The sequence below is a fragment of the Schistocerca serialis genome, chromosome 4 (genome assembly GCF_023864345.2).
Source record: "Schistocerca serialis cubense isolate TAMUIC-IGC-003099 chromosome 4, iqSchSeri2.2, whole genome shotgun sequence".
Classification (NCBI taxonomy): domain Eukaryota; kingdom Metazoa; phylum Arthropoda; class Insecta; order Orthoptera; family Acrididae; genus Schistocerca; species Schistocerca serialis.
The window spans coordinates 692,731,512-692,757,009 of NC_064641.1; the positions used below are offsets into that span (position 1 = coordinate 692,731,512).

General features: G+C 40.3%; 1 protein-coding gene across 1 annotated transcript in view; it reads right to left on the minus strand.

Annotated features, from left to right (window-relative positions):
• LOC126473194 (shootin-1-like) overlaps positions 1-25,498 on the minus strand; it is a 301,192-nt gene that overhangs the window by 34,209 nt on the left and 241,485 nt on the right. The window contains exons 3-7 of the mRNA XM_050100089.1: positions 21,418-21,574; positions 13,254-13,367; positions 10,891-10,985; positions 10,059-10,224; positions 1,489-1,754 (exon numbers count right to left, since the gene is read on the minus strand). Coding sequence (XP_049956046.1) covers positions 1,489-1,754; positions 10,059-10,224; positions 10,891-10,985; positions 13,254-13,367; positions 21,418-21,553 — 777 coding nt within the window. The 5' untranslated portion in view covers positions 21,554-21,574. The remainder of the gene's footprint in view (positions 1-1,488; positions 1,755-10,058; positions 10,225-10,890; positions 10,986-13,253; positions 13,368-21,417; positions 21,575-25,498) is intronic.

The window sequence follows — 25,498 nt, forward strand, 5'->3', positions numbered from 1 at the left end:
ACAGGAAACAACACACAAAATTGGGTGAAATACTGAATTTTTGCTGTATGTCTGGAAATATTTTGTGGTAAAGTCCTAGGAATTTGAAAAGTACATAGATCAACTGAATTGCCAACATGCCAACACTTATCATGTTCCTAAACTAAGAATTTTGTAATGATACTGATTGACCATGCTAATGGCAAGCTGTCAGACAATGATAAACAGATAAGGAATTATCAGCAGCATCATAAGTAAATACGGAGCATTTGCACTATTACTTGAAAGGAGGCCCTAGTGTCTGAAGGATGTACAGTATTATAACAGTGGTTAGAAAGCGAAAGACAAAGGAACTAGAGTCATAAAATTAGTTTTATTACTCAACTTGGACTAGAGTATTGCTGTGGCTGTCAGTACAGTATTATAACAGTGGTTAGAAAGCGAAAGACAAAGGAACTAGAGTCATAAAATTAGTTTTATTACTCAACTTGGACTAGAGTATTGCTGTGGCTGTCAGATCACGACAGCCAACTGTGCTTAAAATGCCTGCCAGATTGCAATATTTCCACACTAATCTTTCACAACATGCCTCCGCCAAGAAGGAGACAGGACATTTTGTAGTAGTTGATGCCATACCTTTACTTGACATAATTCTTTTGTCTCATACTTCCCATTGGCGAGTGAGCAGACGTACCTTATCCTTGCTAGGTACCTGCTCCTCTGCAGGCCATGCAAACATGGCGCAGCAAACAAAATTTGGACATCAGTAATGCAAACACAAAGCGATCCTCTCATACTCAAAAGCTATATGCAATAATATGTCTCAAAAATAACACCAATCCACAATGGTATCTCATTTCCATTTCTGTGGATTCTACAAATAACATCGTTTTTCATTTTAATTTAGTTATTTGCGTGTTCCATAAATTGTAACTGCGATCTCTCACTATGATGTGGAATGAGTCAGTGATTCAATGAAACATGTTCCTGCATTAGTTGATTCATACTAGTAGCACAGAACAAACAACTTTGGTTTTAAATTAATGTTAATGTTGCCAGAAAGACTGCAAAAATCTCGCCACTTTCTGAAAAGGTCTTACATGCAATCTTTAATTGCACAAAAAAATGACTTATAACATTTAAAGTACAGATTTCAAAAAGACAACATTGTAATGTAAAGGAAGAAAATCAATCAATCATTTTATAATGTAAATGAATATATAAAAAAATCTACTCACCAAGCAGCAGCAGGTGAACACACAAACAAAAGGATTTAACTTTTACAAGCTTTTGGAGCCAACGGCTTCTTCTGGCGCAAGAGTTGAAGGGGAAGGAAGAGCGGTGAAGGAAAAGGACTAAAGAGGTTTAGGTAAAAGGATACAGTTCAGAAAAGTCACCCAGAACCTCGGGTCAGGGGAGACTTACCGGACAGGATGAGAAGGAAAGACAATTTAGGTATTGATAAACATAACCTTGCAGCTTTATCTTGTATAAATACATTATACTTACAGTACTGGCTTGCTGACGTGCTTGTTCTGCCTCCTCCTTCACACGCTCAGCTTCTTGCCTCAGTACCTCTGCTTCTCTTTGGGCAAGGCTTTCTGCCCACTCCCGCAGACGCTTTGTTTCCGCAAGATCAGCTTCCAGTTGACGCCTCTTTTCAGACTCCACTTCAAGTTGTGATGACAGCTCCGCTGCTGCCTCTTGTGCCTCAAATTCTTGCAGACGGGCAATCTTAAGCTGTGCCTGCAGGTCAGCAACTTGCCCTGTCAGCTCTATATAAACAAAGCAATCAGAAAAATTATGTTATGGTTAAAATAATGAGAAATATTTTTAAACATATGTGCATTATCCTATTTTCTGAAATGTTATTTGTCATTTTAAAAAAGAAATCTTGATTATTAACAGTATACACAAGCGGATTTCTGCACAGGCCAGAACCACGGGCCAGTACTGTGGATATCTCTGATAAATCTGGCCCATCAATCTGAGGTCTGCTGTTTCCCACTAACACTCAGTTCCTCTCCATCAGATCTAGCTCTCTGATCTGCACACAGGTTGGGTCTCTTCATGTGTGGGTACAAATTGGTGGGTTTTCGTGATTATCAATGGACCTAGGACTGCTGTGCATGCACAACAGGCCAGAGTCCACAGCTGATGGATTTTATGAGTTGCCACTGTGTCTCACTGCAAGTAGATTATACAGTGTGATGTTTTAAAGGCATTTTATTTGTTGTGGTACTTTTCACACTTTGAAAGTAGTTTATAACTTCAAGAGAAAGTATGGAGATTGATAGAAAGAAAATTGTGGCAGTCGCTAGCTGTTTGAGCCTTTATAAAGTATAGTAATTCATAATACCTGTAAAATAATGGACGTAACACAGTTATGGATAAGAGCATACAATAATGACATAGTACAAGAAACACTTTATCAGTGCTAACTACAGTGTTGCTTTGAACAATTCAAACCCTTGCCCCCTTTTATGCATCTTTCAACAGACCTACACCTTTCTGAGATTATTCGAGGAATTACTGAAAGTATTTTAAATCTACCTTCACAACTACAAGAAAATGTGTATTTCTGTTACTACATGTGTTTCATTTTATTGAAATAAAGCATCATCAGTGGTCTGTGATGAAACATTTTCACAATTGGGCTTGCTTTCTGCACCTAGAAACAGTTCTTTGCAAAAAATGTTGAAGTTACTTACAATATATTATGCCCAATTTTTATTCAAACCAGGAAACAGTGTCTGCTTGCATGTTTTTGATGTATTCCCTCATTTGGCAATGTTGTTAATTTTTCTAACACTTTTGTCCACAGTTGGAATACTATCTCGAAATGTTTCAAATGGTTCAAATGGCTCTGAGCACTATGGGACTCAACATCTTAGGTCACAAGTCCCCTAGAACTTAGAACTACTTAAACCTAACTAACCTAAGGACATCACACACACCCATGCCCGAGGCAGGATTCGAACCTGCGACCGTAGCAGTCCCGCGGTTCCGGACTGCAGCGCCAGAACCGCTAGACCACCGCGGCCGGCTAGAAATGTTTCAATCATCTTTTTGTATACCATATTTTTTACATTTTTGTTTGTGTAATATTTGTGTATCTCTTTTCACAAACAAGGTATTTCACGATACATTTGTATAAGTTTCTCAATGTGGTTATTTTTACTATACCTGTAGCAACTAAAACTTGATGTAACCTGTAAACCACACATTCATCTGTGGCGAATTTCAGGTATCACATTTCTCTAGTCACCCTCACAAAATTTGCTTCATTTGTCAGAACAAACCAGAATTTACACACTGTCAACTCACTAACATCCTAATGAAGTTGCAACTGCACCAATCCTGAAACAGTAGCTTATTAAATGATGAACGGAGGGCAAATTATGCCAAAAGCTTATTAAAAGGCACATGCCCGGTATAAATATAAATGTGTAATTTCTTCACTTACTTTGTTGCAAAGCCACAGTAATCTTCATTTCACCAACTACCAATGACTCTCAAAAAATATCATTCCATTGGAAAAATCTGCAGTTATTCGTATATCAAAGTAGATAATACTTTTTGTGTGCTATCATTTGCCAAAATCTAGTTCAGATACCTCAAACTGTTCTGCGATATGAGGTGTGTTATGAGTATTTCATTCTAGCTTTATTGCTGGCACACACAATTGCAAATGAGGCTGATACATAATATCAATTTTCTCAAGATCAGTGATAGACCGAGACCTCCTCCCAAGTCTAAAGAAAAATTCAGTATGTTAGCTATATTTCATATGCAGCAATATATGGTCCAATATGCACAAAACACAAATTTATAGTGACCCCTATTTTTCACTGCAAACTTTTTGAATTTTATGCAGTGTGTTACTTATATGCGAAATATCACAATAACTTTGGCCATTAATGAAATGTTATGCACTTCATTATGAAGCTGACGTACAAAGCTATAACTGATGTAAAACCCAATTTTTTTAACAAATGGTTTTTTGTTTAACTCATTTGTGAAAGATTGCGGGGTGGCCAGTGTGAGTGCACCATTCTCATGGAGTAGCACATCAGCCACCAGCTCACTGGAAACAGGCAGAATTGTCCGAACGAGGCCCATCACAGATATAAGCCCGTGCGCGTAACTGGTGAGAAGCCCAGAACTGCGGGTAATGGACTGAAGGTTGTCTCTCCACTAACACACAAGCAAGGATGGCAGATATTCAAGAGTCCACATGAGATACCCATGAAAGCGAAAGGCCAAAGTCACAGTAGTAAGCTGATCAGCAATAAGATGACAAGGAAAGTTAAAAAAGACAATGAATGGAGTAACATTTACAATGAACCAAATCACAGAATAATAATCACAGTATTTCTAGGTAAACATATGTAAAACTGAAAAATAATTATCTTCATAAAAAGGTAAAATGAGTACTAACTAATCATGAAGGAAACTGTTCTAATTTTATGTTTAATACTTCATTCTGGATTACAGTTCTGATGTCCAGACCATAGGCTGAAGAATCCCACAGTTCTAATTCATCTACATTCACAAGAAGTATGGTAATCAAGTCTTAATTATCACCTCAGAAAAATAAAGATAAAAAATTAATTTTTTGTTTGTCTGCAGGTATGTGTATGCAGTCCTTGTACAAGTTGAAATTCTCATGCCACTGTACCGTAATATGCTGCTATTGGAGCCAAAAAAATGTTTGCAGCCCATTGGTAAAATGGAGATGAGGATTTCAATTTGTACAACAACTGCATGCATGCACCTGCAGACAAACAAACAATTAATTATATTACTTTATTTTTTGGAGTAATAATTACATCTTTACGACCAATGCTCATACAGACATACTCCACAAATCATAGTGAAGTGCATAGCAGAGTGTACTTACAAGGGAACCTCCCCATCGCACCCCACTCAGATTTAGTTATAAGTTGGCACAGTGGATAGGCCTTGAAGAACTGAACACAGATCAATCGAGAAAACAGGAAGAAGTTGTGTGGAAGTATCAAAAACATAAGCAAAATATACAAACTGAATAGTCTATGCATATGATATACAACATCAAGGACAACCTAAGCACATGGGCGCCGTGGTCCCGTGGTTAGCGTGAGCAGCTGCAGTACGAGAGGTCCTTGGTTCAAATCTACCCTCGAGTGAAAATTTTAATTTTTTGTTTTCAGACAATTATTATCTGTCCGTCCGATGCGATCACTTTTTTGGGAGTGATTATCACATCCAAAAGAAAACCTAAATCGGGCAAGGTAGAAGAATCTTTTTACCCATTCGCCAAGTGTACAAGTTAGGTGGGTCGACAACATATTCCTGTCATGTGACGCACATGCCGTCACCAGTGTCGTATAGAATATATCAGACGTGTTTTCCTGTGGAGGAATCGGTTGACGTGTGACCTTGCGATCAAACTTTTTCGGTTCCCATTGGATAGGCACGTCCTTTCGTCTACTAATCACACGGTTTAGCGGTGCGGTCGCAAAACACAGACACTAAACTTGTTACAGTGAACAGAGACGTCAATGAACGAACGGACAGATAATAATTGTCTGAAAATAAAAAATTAAAATTTTCACTCGAGGGAAGACTTGATCCAACGACCTCTCCTACTGCAGTTGCTCACGCTAACCACGGGACCACGGCGCTCATAAGCGCATATTCTCCGAGATGTTGCCTATCTTGGCATGGACTACTCAGTTTGTATATTTTGCTTATTTTTTTTCATACTTCCACATAACTTCTTCCTGTTTTCTCGATTGATCTGTGTTCAGTTTTTCAAGGCCTATCCACTGTGCCAACTTATAACTAAATCTGAGGGGGGTGCGATGGGGAGGTTCCCTTGTTAGCATTGTATCACATGTTAGGGTTTCTTCCAGTTCCATTAGCATATGGAGTATTGGAAGAGTGACTGTTAAAATGCCTACAGTGCATCCTGGAATTAGTCTACTCTTGTCTTTACAGTCTGTATTGGAGCAATACGTATAGGGCTCAAATATATTTGTCGATTCTTCACTTAAAACTGGTTCTTGAAACTACATAGATTTTTACAAGCTAATTGGAATCTTTTTTGAGTGACAGACAACTGAAGTTTTTCAGTATTTCTGTGAAACTTGCATGTGAGTCAAACAAACCCATAACCATTTGTGCTTTCCTTCTTTGTATATCTTCTGTATCTCCTGTTGGTCCTGTTTGGTATGGGTCCAACAAACTTTAGCAATATTTTGCGGTGGGAGGACGGACTGCATTTTCTCAGTATCCTGATAGTGAACCAAAGTCTGCCATCTGATTTACCTACAGCTGAGCATAAGTGATCATTCCATTTCAAGTTTCCACAAACTGTTACATACAATTGTATGAGTTGACTGATGCCAACTGTGATATATTGATACTGTAGTCATAGAGTACTACCTTTCTATGTTTCATGAAGTGCTCAATTTCACTTTTCTGTACATTTAAAACAAGCGCACAAGTGCTGACATAGCCTGGAAGTGTCTAATATAGTGTTTCACCTTCTTCTGAAACAATACACCTCAACTGGTCTTCAGTTAAATAGTGGCCATAGAGTATTCGAAAATTTAATAGATCATGTAGTGATAAGTACTGTCTTCTTGTAAGTCTGTTCTAAGATGTTTCTGACTGAAGATAAAATGGCACAATAGTCATCTCAACAACAGTCAAATGCATTGGCCGTTACTAACATTGCTTAGTGATTTACATAAGTGTTTCCAGTTGCCCACTACCACCTTTCTGGATGTGTACTTTGGTTCAACTTTTGAAAGCTTCTGCAAAGCCCTGTGTGATTAAGAGGTTTAGCATTCTCGTAATTTTACTTTTTACATGAGTCTTGTCAACTGATCAGATTTGCTGAAACCCCCAATTGGACTCTAACCAAGGGGGAAAAAACCAAGAAAGCACCCTTTGTTATGATACAGTTCCCACACAAAAAGGGAAGGCAGTGCTGTATTGGTACAATGTTTAGGTTTTTGTCGTCAGACTCATGACAACTACTTCATAATTTTTTTCACATGGTAACTGAATCATCATAACAGTACACAGAGCTGACCATATGGCTTATCATGATGAATCTCTGAGTGTAATACAGTTACTTTAAAGAAAATTACTTCTACATCTATATTTGTACCTTAAAAAACTTGGCATTGTTTGAAACATGCCTTATGGTTATTTGCCCACAATCATATTTTGGTTATTATACACCCTTATTACTTTTACGGATGGTGCACTATATAGATGATCCCAAACAAATGGAAGTAAAAGGTCTGTGTTGGATCGTTTTCCAGAAATTTTGTACAGTGAGGTTCAAGTACCACTAGAGCCATTAGATTCCTCTTCAGGATAGAATAGACCTCAAAAATTTTTTTGTCATTTTGTAAAGTTTCATCTGATAACATATGTTTAGCAACAGAAGACATCCATCTTGGTCTCTTGTATTTGTCAGTTGTAGCAGCACCTGATGAACCTTACAAATGAGTCCTTCTCTTTTTGCATAATTACTCATAATTCTTCAAACTATTATTGTTTTTCTGTTATAACTCAGTTCAACAGATGAGTTGTGTTCACTAGTATAAATTTTGTGAAAATTACAACCAACATTTAAGTTTTTAACGTACAATTAGCAAGACGTGCAAATCATACATGTCTTCTTTTATGCTTGTTGCCCCATGCCCTACACACACACACACACACACACACACACACACACACACACACACACACACACACACACACACACACACACACACAAATATTATGTTTCCCTTACATTAACTTCCTAGCTCTTGGTTCATTCAATGGCTGGCAAAACCACCAGTTTCAAATATGCTACAGTAGTTTCAAATTAATTACAATAATGTATTTGTGAGTAGTCCTCCCTCCCCCCATGAAAAATGACAAAACTCTACCATCTGGTGAGCAAGATGTACGAGACAGGTGAAATACCCTCAGACTTCAAGAAGAAAATAATAATTCCAATCCCAAAGAAAGCAGGTGTCGACAGATGTGAAAATTACCGAACTATCAGTTTAATAAGTCACGGCTGCAAAATACTAACGCGAATTCTTTACAGACGAATGGAAAAACTGGTAGAAGCTAACCTCGGGGAAGATCAGTTTGGATTCCGTAGAAATGTTGGAACACATGAGGCAATACTGACCTTATGACTTATATTAGAAGAAAGATGAAGGAAAGGCAAACCTACATTTCTAGCATTTGTAGACTTAGAGAAAGCTTTTGACAATGTTGACTGGAATACTCTCTTTCAAATTCTAAAGGTGGCAGGGGTAAAATACAGGGAGCGAAAGGCTATTTACAATTTGTACAGAAACCAGATGGCAGTTATAAGAGTCGAAGGGCATGAAAGGGAAGCAGTGGTTGGGAAGGGAGTCAGACAGGGTTGTAGCCTCTCCCCGATGTTATTCAATCTGTATATTGAGCAAGCAGTAAAGGAAACAAAAGAAAAATTCGGAGTAGGTATTAAAATTCATGGAGAAGAAATAAAAACTTTGAGGTTCGCCGATGACATTGTAAATCTGTCAGCGACAGCAAAGGACTTGGAAGAGTTGTTGAATGGAATGGACAGTGTCTTGAAAGGAGGATATAAGATGAACATCAACAAAAGCAAAATGAGGATAATGGAATGTAGTCGAATTAAGTTGGGTGATGCTGAGGGAATTAGATTAGGAAATGAGACACTTAAAGTAGTAAAGGAGTTTTGCTATTTGGGGAGCAAAATAACTGATGATGGTTGAAGTAGAGAGGATATAAAATGTAGACTGGCAATGGCAAGGAAAGCGTTTCTGAAGAAGAGACATTTGTTAAAATCGAGTATAGATTTAAGTGTCAGGAAGTCATTTCTGAAAGTATTTGTATGGAGTGTAGCCATGTATGGAAGTGAAACATGGACGATAACTAGTTTGGACAAGAAGAGAATAGAAGCTTTCGAAATGTGGTGCTACAAAGAATGCTGAAGATTAGATGGGTAGATCACATAACTAATGAGGAGGTATTGAATAGAATTGGGAAGAAGAGGAGTTTGTGGCACAACTTGACAAGAAGAAGGGACTGGGTGGTAGGGCATGTTCTGAGGCATCAAGGGATCACAAATTTAGCACTGGAGGGCAGTGTGGAGGGTAAAAATCGTAGAGGGAGACCAAGAGATGAATACACTAAGCAGATTCAGAAGGATGTAGGTTGCAGTAGGTACTGGGAGATGAAGAAGCTTGCACAGGATAGATTAGCATGGAGAGCTGCATCAAACCAGTCTCAGGACTGAAGACCACAACAACAACAACAAGTAGTCCTCATCATATTGTCACTTCAAGGCTTAGATGAGAGCTGTTACAGTGTTATTGCATTCAGTTAATCATTAAATGATTGTCTATTACAAATACCACAATGAAGGAGGACCTTCAAGGATGTGGATAAATCCAAGATATACATAAAGCAAATCAGCTGCTACACACTGCATTAATAATCAACTATCATTAAATTGGTACATGTTATTTATCCTTACTCTAGCTACATTTACCATTGTAAAATTAGCAGGAAAGGCATTTCCACAAAAAAGTCACTACCTTTTCACTTACATTAAATAGTAAAAGTCAACTGCATGTAAGTCCCAGTCACTAGAGAAAACATAACTGGAAATGTAACAAAGAGAATGATCTAATGGATGGAATGCAATACTTGTAAAATTAATACATATAGGCAACTAGATTGTAAACAAATACAGAATGACATCTGAATCAGTTGGTCTTTACTTCTTTCTGTCTCAAAAACTGAACAAGGGTTTCTGACTAACTTTTAAATATGTTTCACTTTAAGTACTCAGTAATCAGAGTACTCATATGGTGCATGCTGGAGAGACTAACCACCTTCGACCATTTTTTTTTTTTTTTGTCTTCATTTGGTTAGTTGCAACAGTGCTATCATTCTCAACATCTTCAACCCTGTAGTTAACTTGGTAGTAAGAATCTAAACAACACTTTCAATGTTTTCATGTAGCTTATTCAAAAGTCAGCTAATGATAACAATATTACCTTTAACAGCTTCTCTGAGTTGAGCTAAATCATCTTCATCTCGCTCAGCTACACTGAAGTCATCCTGTGCATCAACCAGGTCAATTCCTCCATCTGCAGACACCTGCAGAAACTTTTGTATGAGGACTGCACTCCTGCGCTTCAGCTCTCGGTTCTGCTTGTACCACTGCAACAACATATCAAGACAATGAGAACGCTTGGAGTTTTCATACCACATTGATTTGGCTACTGCTCAGCTTCAAGCTGCATTAAAATTACAGTAGTAATACAGGCTGAGGTCATTCTTGAACATTATCTCATTTGCTGATTTCATAGGTAGTAATAATTATCAGGAAGATACATAAAGAGATGGTTGATGTTCCCAGCATGAAGTTTATTTTTCAGAACTTTACAGTTGTGGAAAATACACAATGAAATGGAGATTATCTGTGATCACAATGGCCCATCATAAAGACTATTCTGACTTTGAGAGGGAATTGTGAAATTTACCTCATGTGCATAGCATAGAAACAAAAAATAATTCTTGCCTCGAACTATTACAACCAGCCACCCATAAAATCACACATTAACTTATTATAGTTAGAGCAGTGGAAAAAAAATGAATTGACTACAACGTATTTCTCTCAATAGCTTATTATTTCAAACTCAAAGACTTCCTTGTAACTACTGTTGAGAATATAATTGTGGATTAGTGATGTTATGACACAGAGGACAACAATTAATAATTGGATGTTAGTATTAATCACAGTCTGATACATTACATAATTTCCAAGTCCAAATATTTTCTAGTATCTCTCTCAACATGTATTTTCCAATGAACCAAAAGTCTAACCTGTGAAGCTGTTTTCATTGCATCCTGCATTGCTCCTGTTTCTACATCATATTTACTCTTCAGTTTTTCATATTCATTGAACACTTGCTCTGACACTGTAACAGAAACAAATAAAATACATTGATTTATGGCATATAAAAATTTATTACAGAAATTATTTTTAAGTGAGGCTTCAATATGAGCATATGAGAAATATACAGAAGGCAATTAAAAAGACATTAAAACAATTACTGATTACTTCTTACAAACAATGAAACACATTTATTCCTATACCAGATCAATGCTTTGAGCAGAGTAACACACAACAGAAAACAGCAATGACACTAGCTTTTGAACACTAGTTCTTTTTCCAACAATAGTGCACACATTCATGCACACAACCACACAGACATCCAAATGCACACTCCCTTTTCCACGGCAAGTCACAGTCTTGCTGTGTTCATGGGACAGAGCATTCGGGTGTCTGTCTGGTTGTGTGTGTGAATGTGTGTGATACTGCTGGAAAAAGAGTTTGTGCTTGAAATATGGTGTAAATGCTGTTTTTTGTTATTTGTTACTGTGCTCCAGGCACTAAATCATTATAGGAGAGTGGTTGCCATTCCCTTACTTTATGTGTTGCTCCATTCAGGAATTTCCATTACTGTAACACACATTTCGAGGTGACTGATATGCCAAACTATCTTGATGTATGTTCCCATGTGCCTCATGGCACAGCCACCATGTAGCAGTGTACACAATCTGCAGTAATGGATTTATAACCTGATCACCAGATAATAATAATAACGGCGTGTGACAAAGGATATGGTGTGGCTAAGCCATGTCTCCGCAATATCCTTTCTTTCAGGAGTGCTAGTTCTGCAAGGTTCGCAGGAGAGCTTCTGTAAAGTTTGGAAGGTAGGAGACGAGGTACTGGCAGAAGTAAAGCTGTGAGTACCGGGCGTGAGTCGTGCTTTGGTAGCTCAGTTGGTAGAGCACTTGCCCGCGAAAGGCAAAGGTCCCGAGTTCGAGTCTCGGTCGGGCACACAGTTTTAATCTGCCAGAAAGTTTCAACTTTTCTGAGTTTCCAAATTTTGATCAGTTGGCATATTTGAGTCAGCACACCTGCCGTTACTGCAGCAATTATGAATTTTCAATTCTATACAATGAAAGTGAAGCTGAAAGAGCACACACAAGTCACACAAGATAAAAAAGATGTAAATTCCGCATAACTGCAAAAGAATGATATGCCATTAACAGGGCTCTCCGTGAGACTGTAGCAAAATGAAAGATAACCTGCAGAAAATTGATGACTGGTGCACTGACTTACAGCTCTCAAGCACTCTGAAAAACACAAATCTCCACTTTCATGTGCTATTTTTATGTGAGCAACAGTTTCTTTCCCAGTGAAAATATCGTGTTGTGAAATGCTGTTCATTTCCATCTAATGAAGCCTTGACTCAAGCACTGCTTTCCAGCAAGGACGGATATGTAACAAGTATGGTTGTGCACAATTTGCATTTGCACGTAAATTGACACAGAGACAGTTACACAGTATTGTTTCTTCAGTGAAGACATTACTGATTATCAAATGTCCAATTCCAATAAAGCCATTTCAACTGAAACATTTATTGCCAAAATATTTGGATCAGTAAAGATTAAGTAAGAATCCATTGTTATTGATCCCCATAAGCAGCAGGTGCAATGCAGATTCTCATTTTTAGCCATAAATTTCTGCCTGTTCCTTCTCTATTTACATTAAGCAGCCCCACTTTTGGTCTCTACCTATCTTCTTCAAATAATCTTTACTCCACATTTCTTCAGCTTTTGTTTCCATTTATATCCCATAATAGGAGGAGGAGAAGAAGGAGGAGGAGATTAGAGTTTAATATCCGGTCAACAAGTGAGGTCATTAGAGACAGAGTAGAAGCTCGGATTATGGAAGGGGGGGAAGGAAATAGGGTGCGCCCTTTTCAGAGGAAGGAGGAAGCATCCTGGCTTTTGCCTGGAGCAATTTAGGGAAATCACAGAAAACTTACATCTGGATGGCCAGACAGGGATTGGAACATCGTCCTCCCGAAAGCAAGTACAGTGTGCTAAACACTGCATCACCTCACTTGGTCCCAATACCAGTTCCATCAACAAAGGTCATACTGGAAACAAGACTTGCAGACTGTATTAGAAACTGGACTTGGGCTGTGGGATTCTCCACATGTCCCAAAGGAAATGATTTGATGTGAATGGTTTTGCAATTTTATAAAATTATCATATACTATATGTAAAAGTCACAATAGTTGCTGAAATAAACAACACTTGTTGATAAAGAAATAAACAAACTGGGATGCTGTTCAGCTTTTAAACAACAAAATAAACAGCAGATAACAGACCTTTTGCTAGTTTGGAGTATTTTTCGTCCTTCTCTGCCAGTTGTTTTTGAAGGCTATCCACTGTGTTCTGTAACTGCTGGTACTTCTTCTCAAGAGCAGCATACTCCCGTGCACCTAAAACAATAGCATACAGAAAAATATTAGGAACTCTCCATATAGAAGAACTCATACAATATAGGCAGAATGTAATTTTCAATGGAACTGCTATTTGTATTTATTTTTTGCTGGGTGCCCATCAGCAACCCACTTTATAGAAGACAAACATACTGAAGAAATATTTACTGGGGCCTTAATACATGACTTAATTTATCCATAAATTTCTGTTCATGGCTGTGAGTTCTGCTGTCAGAAAACTCACGGTTTCAGGGAAATATTTTACTTAATAGCACTTAAATAATGATACCAAAAGTTTCTTTAATAATTGCCAAATAAGTGAAAGAAGAACTGTAACTACGAAGTTAAAAAAGGTAACTTTGGTCCTAGAATATCTTGAATTCTTAAAGATACATTTACTTTTTTAGAAGACATGTTAACTGAAATAAGCACACATAATGTGAGAAAAAACTTCATTATTCAAGATTTCAGTGATAGTAATAACAGTTCTATTTGGCTGAATGGCCACTGCAAGTCAATTGCATACCAGTACCACTTTGGTCACTTGCATGTCCCTAACCTAATCAGCAAATACTGCCAGAGAAAGTGGGCCTACAGTTTCACCTGGAATCTATACATGTCATTCCTAGCAAATCTTCACAGCACTGAGAGCCGAAGGCTAGGTTAATGATAGACTGAAATTTGAGACATATGCTTTATTGCTAGGCTACCAGGCTCTACATTTCAGAGATATGAGCATGCTGCTGTAGGAGATTTCTACAACTTCTGCAAGAGAAAAAAGATATAGGATTTCATACGATAAGTAAAAAAAGTGTGGCTGCTAGGCAGAGATTTCTTTTGATGAGTCAAGGAAAGAAGCCAAAGAAGAATTAGGGACATCCAAAAACTGACAGTATGCACTAGAACCCCATCCCTCCATAGACAACCCCCTATTATCACTCACACAAGGGTCATGTGGAGAAGATGAGAATAATCACAGCATGCACAAAGGCATTCAGACAATCATTCTTCCCCTGCTCTACATAAATGGAATGAGAAGAAACCCAAAAAACTTATACAATGAGACGTAGCCTCTGCCATGCACATCACAGTGGTTGCAAAGTATAGATATAGATGATAATTGAACTGAAGCAGAGTAATTCATTGATATGTCATTGTGTTTATCAACAAAAAAATTAAATGAGGGCAACTTTGGGACTGTTAATTAAATAGAGAAATGTACACAGGTACCATCCATAAATTTCTTGCTTACGATGAGAAAGGGCTCACTGCCAGCCATATGACAAAGTTTGGAACAAGATGGAAATGATCTCCTAATCAGAAAAGCTGCACCTCATACTCTGCTGAGTAAAAAAAAGGACACTTCAGTGCTTCATTTATGTTGGATGTTACTGGCTGGATGAGATGAACTATCTTGAGATTTGTTATAACTGTTTTATTTTGTACATAATTCTGAATAGCTTAACGGTTTTTTGCTAAACTTACATTTTGCAATTTTGATTATGATTTCTACGTTTTGTACGGTAAAACAAACTTCTGGGATACTGCTAAATGCTACTTTCTTTGAATATGTATCCAGTCATTCCTTCAGGTATGCTATATGCAGCTGAACCCACTCACTGACGTTTAGATCTCACACAGCTAGTAAATTGTGAGGGTGTTGATTGTTATGTTTCATTGCCTGTTCCAGATAGTCCAAAGCATTTTTTATGCAAATCAGATAGGACGATTTTGTGGGCCAGTCACAGTGTGACTGGTTATCTTAGAGTTCGTCAAAACTGGAAAGAAAATAAACAGTAGACCTTACTGATGATCAAAGGATATGTCTCTTGTGTGGAAAAATTTCGAACCAGGCCTGAATGCACGACATGTGTTGGTGTAACGTCAAAATTACTTTGAAATCAATCCTGCATTACGCGTGTTTCCGAGTCGGGTGTGGATATCGAGTGGAGTGTGGCTGTTCGCTCAAGCTGACATGTCTGTGGGTAAAACAGCATAACGCATGCATCTTTCATACATCTAGGTGTAAGAATTACAAAATCTACAACACTATGTGTTACTTTTCAAAAGGACTATTCGTATGTTGAACCGAACAATGAATGCGACTATTAGCCTATATTTGACACATAACTAACAATGTTGTGATCATCTGGAATGCATTCACTACCCATGTCACGATAGCACGCAACGCTAGCAGTCGATGCTTTAATTTTATTTATTTAAGATTTGTGACGTCATGCAAAGGAAAAGACGACTAAAAGTAATTTTCTCAGTAGATTTGAGTAGATACTGCGTACGGAGTAGCTGCACGCTGGCAAGCCGATTACAAATGCGCAAGTATAAGATTGAACCGGAATTTAACAATAACATCTGCATTTGTCTGTGAAATGCCGGTACGCAATGTGTTCGGGTTACACTGATAAACGCTTCAACCTGAATTGCAGACAGTTTGCAAAAAGCGATTCCAGGTTAGGCGGCACAACCAGACTCCGTCGCTTGTTAAGAAAAAGCGAAAAAGTTCAATCAGCAGCTAATTTTTCGAAATATGGCTGGTACCAACTGTACTGCAGGACACCATGCATTCTGCATGATTCTACGCAAGGTCAATCAGAATTTACTTTTAGCTTCTACTTTGGAACACAGGATTCCTTTGCGAGGGAGTGGCGATGTGGTAATGTTATGAGACTCAATTTCTGTTAAAGTAAGTAAGTTGGAGTCTCGAATGTGGAATTACGTTTTATTCGCGATGTCGGCTTCGTGACAGCGCGATAAACCAGATGGAATTTGAACTGTTTAGCATTGGTGAGTTTCGAGTTTGATCTCTACGTAATGTGACGTGAAAATTATTTCTTGGCACAGAAAATGTATTTACTCCAGAGAATTTGGGAAATTTTTTTTTTAGTATGGTATTGTATTGTAATATATCCGATTAACAATTATTAGCAAAGAGAAATTAATAGCACTGATGTCAGAAATTGCTAAGTCTTTAAGTAGTTATTTTTTTATTGGCTTGTTCCTTTTAATGCTCGTTGATGCGTTTTTAGAGCACATTTCTCAAATTCGGGAGCATATTTCGAAAATTTTAGTGCATATTTCTGATATTTTTGTTACTACACAGATGAATGCATATTTTGTTCCTTTCAACTGCATATCAGTCCGCCTTCTGTTAATGAGAAGAGGCCGACGTTTCATTTCTTTTTTCTCATTTTTTAAATCGTAAAATAGATTTCCATTTCTTTTCAAAGCTTACGTTACCGGTACGCTAGTTTTTACGACCGTAAATAATACACATTTAGAGGGCTGCTTAAAATATTTTAGTCACGAGGCAAGTGTGTACCACAGGGCTATTTTGAAGTAAACAGTTCTTTAAATTCATACTTACATAATCAATGGTGAGCTGTGTGATCGCCTACTGGAAAATCAGAGTGTTCTGCAAACGAAGTATATAGCAGAGAACAACAAGAAAAAAAAAACCGAAACGCTTTTGGTTTATATAAAACCGTTTAGGTCAGTTATCACTGATTCCAGTAGAGCTCACTGATATTAAACGATGTCACAGTACGTCTATATGGCGACTCTTTGCGTCATTCAATAGCGTACCTTTTATCGCTTTAGGCATTTATAATGCGAAGCCCACTGGGAAATAACAAGGAAACCTTTTAATGGTCTTCCTATTGTCTTTACAGTAACATGCTAAACCCACAGGGAATAAAAAAACGAACGAAAAGCTACATTAAATTTCTTGGCCGTTACCGAATTCCACTCTTCTGTGTACATGGATAAACCGTGAAAATTTAAAGTGTAGATAACCAACGAATTAGTTAATTAATCAGTAGATGGAAAATAGTCTCTCTTGATTAACAACCAATATCTGAAGAAGTTCCGCAGTAGGCTCCTACGGTTTAAAAGTCATGCTTCTCGCTCGAATATGTGACCGACGTTGTGACATACTTAACGGTGTGTACACCACTGCCCATTAAAATTGCTACACCACAAAGGTGACGTGCTACAGACGCGAAATTTAACCGACAAGTAGAAGATGCTGTGATATGCAAATGATTAGCTTTTCAGAGCATTCACACAAGGTTGGCGCCGGTGGCGACACCTACAACGTGCTGACATGACGAAAATTTCCAACCGATTTCTCATACACAAACAGCAATTGACCGACCTTGCCTGGTGAAACGTTGTTGTGATGCCTCGTGTAAGGAGGAGATATGCGTGCCATCACGTTTCCGACTTTGATAAAGGTCGGATTGTAGCCTATCGCGATTGCGGTTTATCGTGTCGCGACATTGCTGATCGCGTTGGTTGAGATCAAATGACTGTTAGCAGAATATGGAATCGGTGGTTTCAGGAGGGTAATACGGGACGCCGTGGATCCCAATGGCCTCTTATCACAAACAGTCGAGATGACAGGCATCTTATCCGCACGGCTGTAACAGATCGTGCAGTCACGTCTCGATCCCTGAGTCAACAGATGGGGACGTTTGCATGACAACAACCATCTGCACGAACAGTTCGACGACGTTTGCAGCAGCATGGACTATCAGCTCGGAGACCATGGCTGCGGTTACCCTTGACACTGCATCACAGACAGGAGCGCCTGAGATGGTGTACTCAACGATGAACCTGGGTGCACGAATGGCAAAACGTCATTTTTTCGGATGAATCCAGGTTCTGTTTACAGCCATCATGATGGTCGCATCCGTGTTTGACGACATCGCGGTGAACCCACATTGGAAGCGTGTATTCGTCAACGCCATACTGGCGTATCACCCAGCGTGATGATATAGGGTGCAATTGGTTATACGTCTCGGTCACCTCTTGTTCGCATTGACGGCACTTCGAAGAGTGGACGTTACATTTCAGATGTGTTACGATCCGTAGCTCTACCCTTCATTCGATCCCTGCGAAACCCTATATTTCAGCAGGATAATGCACGACCGCATGTTGCAAGTCCTGTACGGAACTTTCTGGATACAGAAAATGTTCGACTGCTGCCCTGGCCAGCACATTCTCCAGATCTCTCACAAATTGAAAACGTCTGGTCAATGGTGGGCGAGCAACTGGCTCGTCACAATACGCCAGTCACTACTCTTGATGAACTGTGGTATCGTGTTGAAGCTGTATGGGCAGCTGTACCTGTACACGCCATCCAAGCTCAGTTTGACTCAATGACCAGGGGTATCAAGGCCGTTATTACGGCCAGAGGTGGTTGTTCTGAGTATTGATTTCACAGGATCTATGCACCCAAATTGCGCGAAAATGTAATCACATGTCAGTTCTAGTGTAATATATTGTCCAATGAATACCCGTTTATCATCTGCATTTCTTCTTGGTGTAGCAATTTTAATGGCCAGTAGTGTACTTAACAGAAACAGACCATTATCGCCATTTTGCTTTGAAAAAAGAAGAAAAGAAAGAGCAGACTTCTAAGTAATCTCCTTTATGTAGAAGCAATCACAATGAATGTTACAGTGGTCGAAAATAGATGGCAACTCTGAAACATGGTACATCTTTTTGAAAACGCTGAAACGTCTTCATTATGGAAAGACATAGAACAAAATTTCAGTATGCTGCAAATCCTAACACTGAGCGTCTTCTACTCATTGTGCTCTTTCAAAATTTTTGAGAAAACTAGGCCTATCCTTGTTCACAACAAATTCTCTAATTTGAAGGTATAATTATGTGAAAAACAGTTTTTTTTAGATTTTGCAAACGTTCCGAAACAATATTTTCGTAAGTTATCGGTACAAGTGTTCTGGATAACTAAATTCGTAGCAAATCAGTGAATATGGTTTATAGTTACTGCCAAAGAATAGATCATCCCACGTTCTAGTCTATATCAGCGTACACCATGGTTTTTGATAATTTATTTAAGTTACCATTGTCCTGTGAGTTACATTAGCAGATATTCTAACTAATATATTGAGTTACATGTAGTTTTCCTTCACAGAGTAACATATACACTGATGGAAAAAATCTCAGCACCAAGACGAAGTTGTACAACATAAACGAAAGTTGGTAGGCACGTAATTTTCGGTAATATCCTGCGGTCAAACGAAGCCGTGTTTCATGTTGGACGATTTGTTAACCGCCACAAATGTTGTTATTGGGCAACAGAGGATACGAGATTGGTTGTCTGAACGGAACCGACATCTTCCAAAGGTCGGAGTGCGGTGCGGCTTGACATCCATGAAAGGTATGGGTCCATTACTCATTCGGGACACAATAATGCAGAACATAGGCTTGAAAATTACGAGTGTTTACACGCTATTGTATCCACGCGAGACAATTACAATGACGTAATCTTTATGCAAGATGGGGTCCCGCTTCGCTTCGCATATCCTGCCTGACCGCTGTCGGCGTCAGACGGAAACTTGAAATTTCGCTGTTATGACGCCTGTGGGGTGGTTTCGAAAAGTGATACCACAAACTGGAGGAGCAAATCTGCCAAATTCTTGGAAACCTACCGCTGGATTATCTGCAGAAGTCTGTTGCAAACATCCACATTAATTTACGGAAACTGGTAGATATACAGGGTGTTACAAAAAGGTACGGCCAAACTTTCAGGAAACATTCCTCACACACAAAGAAAGAAAATATGTTACGTGGACATGTGTCCGGAGACGCTTACTTTCCATGTTAGAGCTCATTTTATTACTTCTCTTCAAATCACATTAATCATGGGATGGAAACACACAGCAACAGAACGTACCAGCGTGACTTTAAACACTTTGTTACAGGAAATGTTCAAAATGTCCTCAGTTAGCGAGGATACATGCATCCACCCTCCGTCGCATGGAATCCCTGATGCGCTGATGAAGCCCTGGAGAATGGCGTATTGTATCACAGCCGTCCACAATACGAGTACGAAGAGTCTCTACATTTGGTACCGGGGTTGCGTAGACATAAATGAAAGTCAAGAGGGTTGAGGTCAGGAGAGCATGGAGGCCATGGAATTGGTCCGCCTCTACCAATCCATCGGTCACCGAATCTGTTGTTGAGAAGCGTACGAACACTTCGACTGAAATGTGCAGGAGCTCCATCGTGCATGAACCACACGTTGAGTCGTACTTGTAAAGGCACATGTTCTAGCAGCACAGGTAGAGTATCTCGTATGAAATCATGATAACGTGCTCCATTGAGCGTAGGTGGAAGAACATGGGGCCCTATCAAGACATCACCAACAATGCCTGCCCAAACGTTCACAGAAAATCTGTGTTGATGACGTGATTGCACAATTGCGTGCGTGCGAATTCTCGTCAGCCCACACATGTCGATTGTGAAAGTTTACAATTTGATCACGTTGGAATGAGGAAGTACAGTACATACTGACGAAACTAAAATGAGCTCTAACATGGAAATTAAGCGTTTCCGGACATATGTCCACATAACATCTTTTCTTTATTTGCGTGTGAGGAGTGTTTCCTGAAAGTTTGGCCGTACCTTTTTGTAACACCCTGTAGGTGGCGCTTACGCTGAATTTTAGCAATGCATAACAATTTTACCATAATAAGGAACAAATTTTTTCTTGTTTCATGAAAACTGGTTAAGTATTAAAAAAGTTATAAATTATTTTTAATAGGGAGTTAATTATCCCCCACCTTCCATATTTATTTTTATATGCAGCAAATAAAATTCTCTTAATAAAAATATCGATTTGAATCACTCATCAAATGGTTGTGACTGATTTAGGTGTCTAAGACTGTAAACATACAGGTGAAACATTGAGTATAGTGAAGTGAAACTAGAAAATATTGCGACTCAACTAAGTGGGGATGCTTTCCTGGACAGCTACACATATTTAAAAAAACTAATCGAGAACGTTGCGCGTAAGTGCTTCTCTCTGGAGACATGGACACAGGGGAGGAAGTACTGGCAAGCCACATCATACCAGTCAGAAGACTGATGGCAGGGGCGCACGACGCGCGCGCACACACTCACTCACACGCGATAACACACACACACACACACACACACACACACACACAGAGAGAGAGAGAGAGAGAGAGAGAGAGAGAGAGAGAGAGAGAGGGGTACTCACTGCGCTGCGAATCGACGGCGGCGATCCTGCGGCGACGCTCGGCCTCCGTGGTGGGCGTGCTCGCGGCCGTGGGCGTGCCGAGACGCAGCGACACCGACGACGTCGACGTGTAGCGCGGTATGTGCGACGTCGGCATGGTGGCGGCGGGGCGCCGGACCTGCAACACCATCCGAGGCTACATTACACTGTATACGAACCTCCTTCCCCTCGGATACACAACAGACGGGCTTCCGAAAAAAAAAAAAAAAGTCGCAGACACCATACTTAAATTAGTAAGTACGAGCACAGAAGCGCTGAACCCTGGCGACGCAGCAACAGTCTTACTGCTCCATATACACTGAAGTCACAGCACCGTCTTGGACGTCCTGCACGAGCAACAATCACATCCGTACTACTTACAAAGGGTACACGCTATGGGTCCAGCAGACTTTTCCACAACGCGTCGCCTTCTGCACATGGTTCCTGCAATGTTGCATCGACGCGCCCCTGTTTCCACATCGAGTTCTCTTCACAGTTGAATGTAGCTTCACAAGGGATTATGTTCTGAATGCTCGAAATAGCGATGTCTGAGCGGACGAAGACCCTCATGCCACGCATGTTCAGGGATTTCAAGACAGGTTTGGAATTAACGTGTGGGCAGGTATTCTGGACGGTCATGTGATTGGACCATGCCTCATTCCATCCAAGCTTACGTGTCCCGCATACTTAGTCTTCCTACGACACGTAATGGACCCGCTCTTGGAAGTTGTGCCATTCCGGAGACATCTCAACAGTCGGTATGGTGAAAGATGGATAGGCCGTGGTGGACCAACCGTGTGGTCGCCAAGATCGCTGGATTTAACCCCTATCGACTACTTCTTGTGGGATCGTATGAAGAGCCTAATTATTGATTGGCGACTCCATGGACTGTTCTGTGCACCACGACCAGATAATGGATATAATTGGAAGGAGAAACAGCATTGGTCGTATTTTTTTGTTTTATTATCCGCAAAATCGATTTTCCGTCGCTTAGTGACCATCCTCTGTGCTGTAATATACAATTAAAATTGGTAGGCACTGGTATCAACAAGCTCAGAGCACTGAGGATGGTCACTAAGTGACCGGAAATCGATTTTGCGGATAATAAAACAAAAAAATACGACCAATGGTGTTTCTCCTTCCAATTATATCCAAAGAGCCTAATTTATGAGACACCTGTAGAGACAGAGGAAGATCTGCTGGCACGAGTTCTGGCCGCTGCACAAGACATTGAAGATACACCAGGTGGGATGGAGAGAGTGTAGCAGAACATGTTTCGGAGATACATGTGTGTAACAACGTTAGTGGTCGCCATATCGAGCCGCTGTTGTAATGCATCGGTAAGTTGCGGCTAGTGCCGCAGATGCTGGGTTCTTCTTGTTGTCGACTAATGTAAATCATAAGGTGTAAGTTGTAACGCAAATGCGTAAGTAATAACGGAACGAGTCAGTATTCTTTTCAAATGGATTGCAACAATTGTACTGGGTCACGCCTTAGTACATTCCTCACGGGGTGTGGACGAGATAATCATCTGGATTGAAACTGTCGTTGAACGGAAACGATACGTTTCCGGACACGGGTTATTATTCAAAATGTTGTGTACTCACTACCCTCTACATGTCCTAGAAGTTTGTAACGGGAATTTCCGACCACCCTGTATAAGACAACAAGTGTCTGGCGCAGTTGTTACATCGGTCACTGCGGCTACAATGGCGAGTTATCAAGATTTAAATGAATTTGTACCTGGTGTTATAATCGGCGCACGAACGATGAGACACAGCATATCCGAGGCAGCGATGAAGTGAGGATTTTCCCGTACGACCATTTCACGAGTGTACCATGGATATCAGGAATCCGGTAAAACATCAAATCTGCGACATCGCTGCGGCCGGAAAAGGATCCTGCAAGGACGCGACCAACGGCGACTGAACGGAATCAAAATGGCTCTGAGCACTATGGGACTTAACTTCTGAGGTCATCAGTCCCCTAGAACTTAGAACTACTTAAACCTAACTACCCTAAGGACATCACACACATCCACGCCCGAGGCAGGATTCGAACCTGCGACCGTAGCGGTCGCGCGGTTCCAGACTGAAGCGCCTAGAACCGCTCGGCGACACCGGCCGTCTGAACGGAATCGTTCAGCGTCACAGACGTCCAACCCTTTCGCAATGTTGAGCCATCAACAAGTGTCAGCGTGCGAATCCTTCAACGAAACATCATCGATATGGGCTTTCGGAGCCGAAAGCCCATTCGTATACCTTTGGTGACTGCACGACACAAAGCTTTACGCCTCGCCTGGTCCCGTCAACACCGACTTTGGACTGTTGATGACTAGAAACGGTTGCCTGGTAGGACGAGTCTCGTATCGAGCGGATGGACGTGTGCGGGTATGGAGACAACCTCATGAATCCACGGGCCCTGCATATCAGCAGAGGACAGCTCAAGATGGTGGTGGCTCTGTAATGGTATGGGGCGTGTGCAGTTGGAGTGATATGGGACCTCTGATACGTATAGATACGATGCTGACAGATGACACGTACTTAAGCATCGTGTCTTATCACCTGCATCCATTCATGTCCATTGTGCATTCCGACATACTTGGGCTGTTCCGGCAGGACCATGCGGCACCCCACACGTCCAGAATTGCTCCACAGTGGCTCCAAGGACATTCTACTGAGTTTAAACACTTCCGATGGCCACCAAACTCCCGTAACATGAACATTACCGAGCATATCTGGGATGCCTTACAACGTGATGTTCAGAAGATATCTCCACCACTCGTACTCTTACGGATTTATGGGCAGCCCAGCACGATTCATGGTGTCAGTTCCCTCCAGTAGTACTCCAGACATTAGTCGAGTCCGTGCCATGTCGTGTTGCGGCACTTCCGCGTGCTCGCGGGGGCCCTACACGATTTAGGTAGGTGTACCGGTTTCTTTGGCTCCTCAGAGTATCGGGTTGGTGCAAAAGTTCGTAGCGGTTTCCTTTTGTATGTTGGTATTCCGATTTTTATGGGTTCATTTATCGATTATCATTTTTATTTGTAGTTTATTGTTCCTATTGTAGTTTACATATAGTCATTCTGTCGTTTCGAGATAGTGAGTGGAGTTGTGGACGCTAGGAAACGGAGTGCCAAGTAAAGAAACCGGAACATTTCCGACATATTCTCTTTCGAGTTCAATAGAGGGGGACAGCAGCGGAGGCATCCACATACATTTGTGGCTTATATGAGCATAATGCCATTGGACACAGCACAGCAAGGAAATGGTTTTCTCGTTTTAAGGAGGATAGTTTTGACATTAGTGACTCTCCACGTTCAGGAAGTCATTAGGAGTTTGATGGAGGTAGTCTAAACGCATTAATCCACGATGATCCCACGTCAGTGTACTCGAGAAGTGACAAATGTGATGAACTGCGATCATTCCACCATCGTGCGATATTTGCATGCAATGGGGAAGGTTCAAAAATCGGATGTATGTGTGTGTGTGTGTGTGTGTGTGTGTGTGTGTGTGTGTGTGCTCTAAGCCGAAATCACAGAACTAACAAGGGGAGGCCGCCAATTGTGAAATTCAGATTCGATTCATACTGCGCATAATAAAAGCTCATGGCCAGAGGTGTAATGTGGCAAAGCACCAAGATGCACTTCTCAGCCGTTGTCGAGAAAATCGACAGTTAAAATAAACCGTTGCGGTGAAATGCCCTCTACGGTTAATAATTCTATACAGCGTCGTGGCGCAGCGGTAAGCGCTCGGGTTTGTAATCGGAAGGTCGCCGGATCGAATCTCGTGCCATGCAACATTTTTTTTTTATTATTAGGTTTTTGTAATTCTAATTATGTATAACTATTAATGAATTGCTTATGCATTTTGGTGAAGGCGGATCGCTTTCCAATTGTACCGCCTCCATTTTTCCGTTTGTTTAACAGGGTGTACCAAAGCTCTCACGTCCGCACTGATTTTCGACGATGTTATAAGTTGCGCTAGGGACCGCATCTACCTTCTTTCGAAGTTAGCAGGCAACTACGCTTTTATGCGGCGGCTCGTTTCGGCCCATTCAACAT